Raw genomic sequence first — 9,616 nt, 5'->3', positions numbered from 1 at the left:
AATTTGGAATTTTCTCTCAGTATTTATTAAGAGTTTCTTATAAATTTTGAACATTTATTTTAATTTGATTTTGCATTAATAAGAACCTTCCATGTGAATCTCTCTATCTAATGTAGCCATATGGCTTTACATGACTTGTTACACATGTCATTTTTTTCTGAGCTGGGATAATTGAAAGGACTTAACATGTGGCTACATCTCATGATCAATTGAACGATTTCCAATATGTCATGAAATTTTTGACATCTACAGTTATAACTTGGGATTTTCTATTTGAAAATTTTGGCAAGTTGGACGATTTTAAATAAAAGATGGTTATTAGGCACTATGGAACATATAGTTGATTTTAATTTTTGTGGTCCCCAAACCTCCATAGGCTGTAATACTACACGAAGTATTTGGGCCCAAATTTATTTAGTTGTGGGCTTTCTTGCAATCCTACAAGTAGAGCTCCAAGCTTCACCTAGATAGTCCAAGCTATATCCTTCTCCCTCTTTCCTCACTTACTCTCCCTTCCCCTTCGACTATAATTTCCCCTATTCTAGTATCTACCCCTTTTTCCCAATGTTTCCCTGTGTTTTTCTCAGTGTTTTCTCAACCAAAAAACTCTTGTTTGCATTCTGCTTCCTTTTATAGTCTCCCATTAGTGGGGTACTCATCATTACCATTTTCTCACTTCACACGCATTTCCACTTCCACCAGAATCCCAAGGAATCATTACGCCTTTTAAGGATTTTCTTGGAACTTGTTCCAAATGCCAGATAATGTTCGGTAGCAAATTTCTCAAAGGCATTGATAGTACTCGGTTACCAACCTTAATTTGACCGTCCCCTCGCCAGCTTCCCTCTAGCTTATTAGTTAGTATTGGGCCCAACTTGGCCCGAACACAATTTGGTTCCCCCCGAACGCTAATCTTTAGACTCTTGCCCATTTTTTCAAAGGACTGATCCTATCCCCACAGTGTTAGGCCTTGGCCACAGGGGCCGTTCTTGGTCACCCGGGCCAAAGCCCCTACAAATTTTTTTTATAAAATTTTTGTGGACTATTTTAGGTTGATTGATTGTGATGTTGGCTTACAAAATATACTTGTACATAATATAATTATTATGACTAGAGATGTACATCATATAATTGTTTTAAATTACAAAAAAAAAAAATTTATTATTATTATTATTTATTTTCTACATTTACCAAAAATGGAAAAACACATTTACAATTCATTTTTATGGTTGCAATTAGACAAAAGAAAAAGAATTAGTTTCTAAAAATCAAACAAACAAAATGGAAATAATGAACTCCAACCAACATCCAACACATAATCACTTACACCTCAACCTTCAGAACCACTTATGACCTCTATGCAAACTATGAAAGACATTAAAGGAAACATAAAATAGATACAAAAAGTGCGACAAGAGAGAAAGAGAGATGACACACGAGAGTTACATAGTTCAGCTTGATGGCCTACATCTACTATGTAAAGATTTAAATGTCTACATCTTTATTACATGACCCTAATAGGGTATATATAAAGACTAACATAGCTAGGGTTGTGTACAATGGGGCTCTACACTATAAGTAGGCTATAAACTAATATAAACCTCAATATATCTTTAACACTCCCCCTCAAACTCAAGTTAAAGATTTAATGATACCTTGACTTTGGAATAAGCTTTTGAAGATCAGGAATGGTCAGGTCAAGTCAGATTCAAGCCCAAAAAGATGTTGCTGACATGATAGGTGGCATGCAAGTGATGTGGCAAGATGATGTCTCACTAATGTAAGAGAACTAACATGCCAATGACATGTGGCAGGTCACGTCAGGAATGATTTCACTAAAGATGGAACTGATATGTGGACATGTAAGAGGATCATCAGAGGCACATGAAGGCATGTGAATGGTTGATTTGGTTTTTTCTTTTCTTTTCTTTTTTTGGCTACAGGTGGATCCAATTCGGTCTGGTTAGACCATTGATGTCACCTAATGTTAAGTTAGATAACTGATGTGGCGGATCTAGCTAATATGTGTTGTCATGGTTGTTGATGTCACCCTAGGGCTAACGTGGTGGCACTCAAATATGAAACATGAGGAAGCAAGAATGGTTAGTGTGTGACTAGTGATGAAACTTCTAGGTTTTTGTCATCAGAGGCAGTAGAAGCACCCTATGTGGTTTTTTTTTTAGTCAAAATGGGGATGGGAATGCTAGATTGATGAAATGAGAGGTGTGACTTACGAGAGTTTTTCGAAATCTGTAATGAAGATGACGATGTGAGGTTTTGATAGAGGCACATCTAAGGTTGGCTTGCAATGATGGTGGTAGTTGTTAAGGATAAGATTACTCCTGCCAATCAAAATTCAAATATCAAGATTACACAATTAGTGGATAACAGCCTAAATTACAGCAACAACCAAGATTACAACAACTCAGCTCACAAATAATATTTTAGCTTTTGTATATTTGAATTAAAATTCTTCATGTACATCTATAAAAAACAGAAACTCTATAACTGATTAGTGTATAAATACAAAGAGCCTTCACCGTATTTTGGGAAGGCAGATTTTGGGAAGGCAGCACAATACCAATTTTCTATTTGATTTTACATGGTATCAAAGCTATTTTTTATGACTAACATCAATCCCTATGGCTAGCTCTTCTTCTTCTGCCTCTACCAACACCATTGCTACTACCAATCAATCCTCTCACAGCCTCATCAACCTTCAAGATAATAAGCCCATATTCCAGCTACCGAGGTGATGCGGTATGACCCTTCCCAGTTGGGCCCTAACTTTCCCCATGCTAGGTTTTTCGCAGTACCCAGAACCTTTCTTAGTACCAAATCCCCAGGTGCTAGTGGCCTTAACTTCACTTTTGAGTCGTACCCTTGCTTGAGCTTGTGTTGATAGTAGGCCAATTGAACCATGGCATTTTCCCTTCGTTCTTCAATCAAATCTAAGCTCTTCTCTAACAGCTTGTCATTGTTGCTCGGAGTGAAGGAGCTTGTTTTGAGTGAAGGAGCTTGTTCTTAGTGTTGGGAATCCAGTCTCGAGAGGAATTATGGTCTCAGCTCCGTAAGTCATCGAAAAGGGTGTTTCCTCCGTAGATCTGCGGGGCATAGTCTGATATGTCCAAAGGACATGTGGCAACTCTTCTACTCACTTTCCTTTTACATCATCCAACCTCTTCTTGAGTCCATTCACTATAACCTTATTGACAGTCTCGGCCTGTCCATTCCCCTATGGATAAGTCAAGGTGGAATATCTATTTATAATGCCCAGGTCACAGCAATACCTCCTGAGGCTTTGCTATCAAATTGAAGGCCGTTGTCCGAGATGAGGGTATGAGGAATCCCAAATCGAGTAATAATGTTTTTCCATACAAATCTCTTAGCATCCACATCCTTAATGTTTGATAGTGGTTCGGCTTCAACCCACTTGGTGAAATAATCTGTGCAGACCAGAAGCCACCTCTTGTTCCCTGCTGCTTTAGGGAAAGGTCCCACGTCCAAGCCCTATTGCGCAAAGGGCCAGGGACTAGAGAGAGGATTGAAAACACCCCCAGGTTGGTGAATGTTTGGGGTGAATCTCTGGCACTGGTCACACTTCTTCACATATTCCTGTGCTTCCCTCTGCATACCCGACCACTAGTACCCTTGAGTGAGAGCCTTGTGAGATAAAGATCTGCCACCTGTGTAACTCCCACAAATTCCTTCGTGCAGTTCTTCCAAGAGATTTTCTACTGCCTCAGGATGTACGCATAGCAAGTAAGGCTTAGAGAAAGAGCGTTAATACAATTTTTGGTCATCGGATAACCAAAAATGGAGAACCTTTCTCCGCACCTTATCAGCCTCCCCCTTTTCCTTAGGTAGGATGTCGTCTTTAAGAAATAGCACAATAGGATTCATCCAGCTGGGCCCCAACGAATCTAGTGAAAGAGGACCCTCTCCCCTTCCCTCTCAACAGGCTTGCATAGATCTTCGACCAAGATCACCCGAGGCAAACCTTGCGCCAAGGAGGTTGCAAGAGTAGCAAGGGAGTCTGAATGCTTGTTTCTACTCCTCGGGACTTGTTGTAGGGAGAAAGACTCAAATTTCGCCTATAAGCGTCTGACTCGGTTCATGTAATCCTGCATCATTAGGTCTCGTGCTTCCAGCTCTCCCTTCACTTGGCCTACGACCAATCTCGAGTCTAAAAACATCTCTACTGCTCGCCCTCCTATCTTTCGTACCATATCCATTCCTGTCAACAGAGCCTCATACTTAGCCTCATTGTTTGTGGCTGAGAAGCCCAACCTTAAGGACTTTTCAATGGTAATCTGCTCAGGGGACACAATAACTAGCCCCACTCTTAATCCCCTCTGATTAGCTGCACCATCTACGTACACATTCCACGGCGGAAGCTCCTGTACGGCGACCACCCAACTGATTTTCCATCCATGTCCGGTCTTTCCTTGTTTTCTACTAGTGAAGGTTCAACAAACTCAGCCACCAAGTCCACCAGGATCTAGCCCTTCATGGAAGTGCATGGTATATATTTGATGTCGAAAGCTCCTAGAATTGTCCTCCACTTTGCAATCCTCCCCGTGTAATCCGCTGCTCGAAGTAGTGATCAAAGGGGAAGTTGGGTTAGAACCACAACTGTGTGTACCTAGAAGTAATGTGGGAGCTTTTGCATAGCGTGTACTACTACTAAGATGGCCTTCTCCAGGGGTAGATAACGGACTTCTGCCTCGTGTAGTGATTTGCTCACATAGTAGACTGGTTTTTGCACCCTATTGTTGGTTTTCACCAATACCAAACTCATCGCATGCAATGCTACTGCGATGTAGGCAAATAGAACCTCCTCCTTCTTGGGTTTGGACATAATAAGTGGCTAAGAGAGATATTCCTTTAACTGCTAGAAGGCGGAGGAGAATTCCTCTATCCATTCAAATCCCTTCCACTTGTGCAGTAGTTGGAAGAAAGGCCGGCACCTATCTGCTGATCGGAAGGTGAATCGGTTCAAGGCGGTAGTCATTGCTTGTCAATTTCTGGACTTCTTTGGGGTTCCGAGGGGGCTGCAGGTTGCAGATTGCCTTAATCTAATTAGGGTCGACCTCAATCCCCCGATGGGTGACCATGTAGCCTAGAAACTTTCCAGAGCCGACACCGAAAGAACACTTTGAAGCATTAAGGCGTAGCTTGTGTTTTCTTAATATACCAAAAATACTTCCGAGGTCATTTACGTGCTCGGATTCCACTTTACTCTTTACTACCATGTTGTCTATGTAGACTTCGACACATTTGCCCAACTATGGCTCGAACATCCAGGTCATCATTCTCTGATAAGTAGACCCCACATTCTTCAATCCAAATGGCATTACCTTGTAATGATAATTCCCTGTAGGCATGACAAAAGAAGTCTTCTCTTGATCCTCCAAGGCCAACGATATCTGGTGATATCCCTGGAAGGCATCCAGAATGCTCATCCGAGGATGACCCATGGTTGCATCTACTAGCTAGTCTATCCGAGGTTGGGGGAAGGGGTCATTTGGGCAAGCCTTGTTCAAATCCATGAAGTCCACACATACCCATCATTTCCCACTTTTCTTCTTTACCACCACCATGTTGGCCAGCCACTCAAGGTAGAACACTTCTTTTATAGCTCCAGCTCGTTTAAGTTTAAGTACTTTTTCCTAGACGGCATTGAAGTGTTCCCTGAATGAGCGTCGAGGTGGTTGCTTTTTTGGGGCAACAGATGGATTAACATTTAAATGATGGCAAATGAAGTCTGGGTCCACTCTTGGAGCCTCGTAAGGGTTCCATGCAAATACATCAACATTTCTTCTAAGAAAATATATTAGCTCCTCTTTCTTCCGAGGAGGGAGTTGAACGTCGACTTGAAAGAACTTCTCCTCATCATTCCCAACGATAATCTTTTCCAATTGCTTGCACTCTACCTCACTTCCCACCACACCCACGGATAACACTGATGCCTTTAATTGCTATAAACTCTGTCCGTTAAAGGCCGAGGGCTCTCCTCCGGCTTGATGTCTGATTGCAACCACCAAGCATTGTCTAGCCATAGATTGGCTCCCCACCAACTCTTCGATTTGATCCCTATAGGGATACTTTACTTTCATGTGTAGGGTGAATGGGACGGCCCCCATGGCATAGAGCCAGGGCCTCGCCACAGTGGCGGTATAAGGGGAGTAGGCATCCACCACAATAAAATCCACCTCCACTACTTCTGATCTCATCTGCACGAGCAGTCAGATTTGCCCCTTTTGGACAACAACCTTCCCATCAAAACCCACCAGTGGGGAGTTGTAGCTAGTTAGGTCCTCTGGCCTTAGTCTCAGCCCCTTGTACAGGTCATGGTACATGATTTCTGCACCGCTGCCCTAATTTACCAACACCCTCCCTCTTAGTGTCATACCCCCCAATTCTTAGGGTAACCACCAGGGCGTCATCATGTGGTTGTGAGGTTCTCACTTTATCCTCATCGAAAAAGCTCAAGGTTGGTTGGACTCCCACTCCGCTCCTCTTCGGACCAGGAGTAAAGTCCTCGGCGGGTGGTCGATTTATAGACATTACCCGGGATGGGAGGGAGCTGGTTCTCCCCGGAGTAGCGAAGATTACGCTAATTGTACCCAGTGGGGGTTTTGAAGAAGCATCTCTATGCGCTCTTGGCCCGAGCTGGCTGCCTTGTTCATTAGGTTGATGCAAGAATTTCCTCAACTTTCCCGCCTACACCAGCTGCTCCAGATGGTTCTACAAAGTCCTACAGTCCTCAGTGGTATGCCCACACTCCTGGTGGTATTGGCAGTGGAGACTTTAGTTGCGTCTTGCGTGGTCTCCCCCCATCTTATTCGGCCACTTGAAGTATGGCTCATTCTTAATCTTTTCTAAGACCTGGTGCATGGGCTCTCGGAACATGGTGTTAACTGCCTTGGCAATAGCCAAACCTGAGGGCCCGGCGAAATCCCTCTGAGATCTGTTGTTATTGTACCGATCCGACCTGAAATCCCTCCTCTCTTGGGGGATCACCTTAGCCTTTCCTTTTCCTTGCTGCTAGTCCTCTTCAACCTATTTATACTTGTCAATGCGGTCCATGAACTAGCGCACGGAAAAACATAAGGCAATCACAGTATTGAGAAGGATAATTCTCCTTGGATAAGTCCGAGGAGGTTTGTTCTTGGATATATCACTATGGGGTTTTTATACAGTTTCAGTTCTTTGTGCTACAATGTTTTTCTTTGCTACTTCTTTGATCCCCTCTCTCTGGGGGACCCTTTATCTTATATAGACCCTCTCAGATGATCTTGGTCTTCCATTTGTTGATCGTGCATGCCACTACTTAAGTGCTAGTCCCATTCGACACCTTCCCCTAACCCCTGTGAGGAGCGACAACCAAGACAGCACTGTTAAAGGGTCTTCTCCAGATAAATACAACCAGGAGGTTAGATGGGATGCATTAAACAAGGCAGCATCCACCATCCCCTCAGTGCGTCAAGGCTAACCCTCACTCCTAGCTCCTTTCTCTTGCACTACGTCTTTCTTGGGTGGCGTACCACTAACGTGGCCCCCCATCCGAGGGTGGGATTTCCTCGGAATTGCCCTAGCCTCCTCGGCGCTTGGTATGACATGTGACAATGCTACTTAACCAGATTGCTGTATCCAACAGTTCAAGTTCAAGGTCTATGCAGGGTTGGCTCAACAACTTTTGGGACCTAAGGTGAAAATTTTAAGTGGGGCCTTTTCTTATATGTAAATATTAACTAAATAAAATTTAGTTTCATTATGAATCATTTTGTTGTATAATTTCATTATTTTCTTTTTTTTGTGAATTTTTTGTTCATTTGTTATATTTTCATCCAAATTTTTTGTTGTGTTTTGTTTAATACTAATAACAAATTTATTCATAGATCATTTTTGAGATTCAATTTATTTTTCAAGTTTTCTCTTTATTTTTAAAGTTTTTTATATCCATTTTCTAATAGAAATTTATAATTAAGAAATATTTCCGAATAAATAAAACATGATTTATAATAAAATAAAATTTAAAGAATAGAACAATAGAACCAGCTGATATATCAAAAGTAAGATTGCAACTTTACTAAATGATGTGATCAGTTTATACTCTAAATGTGCACAAATAAAGATTTATTTATCACATAACTTAATAAATTAGAACTAATATAAAGTAAATTATTCTAAAAGAATAACTAATAAAAATATTCCTAAACAATACAAATTAAATAAACTAATGGATATCATGTGATGAAGTATATGTACAAGGACCCTAATTATAGTAAATATATTGAGACTATCATAGCTAGGGTTAGGTACAGTTAAATATTAGACAATAAGTATGGCATCAAATAATATAAACCCAAATATATCTTTAACGCGACTATAAACAGTGAATTTCATGTTCTGTTAAGTTGTTTCTTTTGTCCATTGATAGGTCCAATTAAAACCCAATTAACCACACCACTAGTTTCTTTTTATCGATGAATGAGAAGATTTATGGTCCGTTTAGATTAAGGGGGAGGGAGGGAAAGTAGAGTAAATTTAACACAAAATTAGATTATTTTTAGCTAACTCTACTCCCCTCATTCCTCCCTCCATCCAAACAGGCCATTAATCACCGAACTACTACTCTAGAACTACATCAACAAGCAGCCAGGCTGCAAACCAGAATTCAAACAGGTTTGCAACTTGCATTCTAACGCTAAAACACTAATCAAGGAAATAGAAAACAGATTACCAGATCCAGAATTATCATACTTGTAACCTCTAAGCTAACACTCAATATGTGTCAAATTAAGGCCGAACCATGCCACACCTGTATTTATCTGCTTGTAACTTAAACCCATAATTTCAGGGGAAAAAAAAAAAAAAACCTAAATCACTAAGGAAGGAAAAGAAAACTAACTATTCCAAAAATTACATATTCGTTTTTTAAGCAGGCTTTGGCTGTTGATCCTACTTTGTGTATATATACAAAGTTTAGAGTTTTACGTGAGTTACAATTTTTTATAAGAACATCAAATTCAGTTTCCTCTCTCTCTCTCTCTGTGTACTTGAGCGCGTTCCACACACGAAGCCAACAGGTAGCAAGTAATTTTGTTTATATTGTCGTGGAAGGAATTAGTGATGGCAAAGACAGTTGTTGTTGTTTTGGTACTTTCTTTGGTGCTTGTTTTATCAATCCACTCGGTATTGGCTGATGAAAACCCAGGGCAAACTGCAATTGATCACGTAAACCAGGCTGCCTCAACGGTACAAGATTTACCAAATTCTGTGTCAACAGCCGTGGACAATGCTAAAGAAAAGGCCACATCATGGTTTCAATGGTTTGAAGACATACTAGAGTAAGTTTGTAAATTTATTTACTCCATCCTAATCATCTTGTTTATAAATTATTAATTATTGTGTCAAAATGATAAAACACCATCTTTTAGGAGAAACATGACTTTAATTTTTAGTAAAATGATATTCAATTGGCAACATTTTAAACTCGGAAACAAGTTTTAAAAACTCTCAATTTCTAGTAATGCATGTGTTCATGCCAATATTAGATTGATGACCTTAAAGCTCGAATTGGTTATCACCATTTCGAGTATATTTTTTA

The 9,616-nt window shown here is 40.6% G+C and overlaps 1 protein-coding gene across 1 annotated transcript; it reads right to left on the bottom strand.

The window, feature by feature from the left end:
* Positions 1–2,712: 2,712 nt before the first annotated feature.
* Positions 2,713–3,903, bottom strand: LOC142635204 (uncharacterized). The gene is made up of 5 exons (XM_075809401.1): positions 3,826–3,903; positions 3,636–3,686; positions 3,379–3,510; positions 3,159–3,235; positions 2,713–2,998 (listed from the first exon to the last, which is right to left on the bottom strand). Exons 1-5 carry the CDS (start codon positions 3,901–3,903, stop codon positions 2,713–2,715), a joined length of 624 nt encoding a protein of 207 aa, XP_075665516.1.
* Between the last annotated feature and the right edge of the window lie 5,713 nt (positions 3,904–9,616).

The sequence above is a fragment of the Castanea sativa genome, chromosome 5 (genome assembly GCF_040712315.1).
Source record: "Castanea sativa cultivar Marrone di Chiusa Pesio chromosome 5, ASM4071231v1".
Classification (NCBI taxonomy): Eukaryota; Viridiplantae; Streptophyta; class Magnoliopsida; order Fagales; family Fagaceae; genus Castanea; species Castanea sativa.
This window is presented reverse-complemented; position numbering and strand designations above follow the sequence as displayed.

What these genes read in the sequence shown, in the direction of transcription:
- LOC142635204 (XM_075809401.1), bottom strand. Translation starts at nt 3,903, where the DNA reads ATGAATCCTATTGTGCTATTTCTTAAAGACGACATCCTACCTAAGGAA. An exon ending in TCAAGGGTACTAGTGGTCGG is followed by an intron (nt 3,511 to 3,635) that starts GTATGCAGAGGG and finishes TTTGCGCAATAG; the next exon opens with GGCTTGGACGTGGGACCTTT. An exon ending in TTGGATGATGTAAAAGGAAA is followed by an intron (nt 2,999 to 3,158) that starts GTGAGTAGAAGA and finishes ACTCAAAACAAG; the next exon opens with CTCCTTCACTCCGAGCAACA.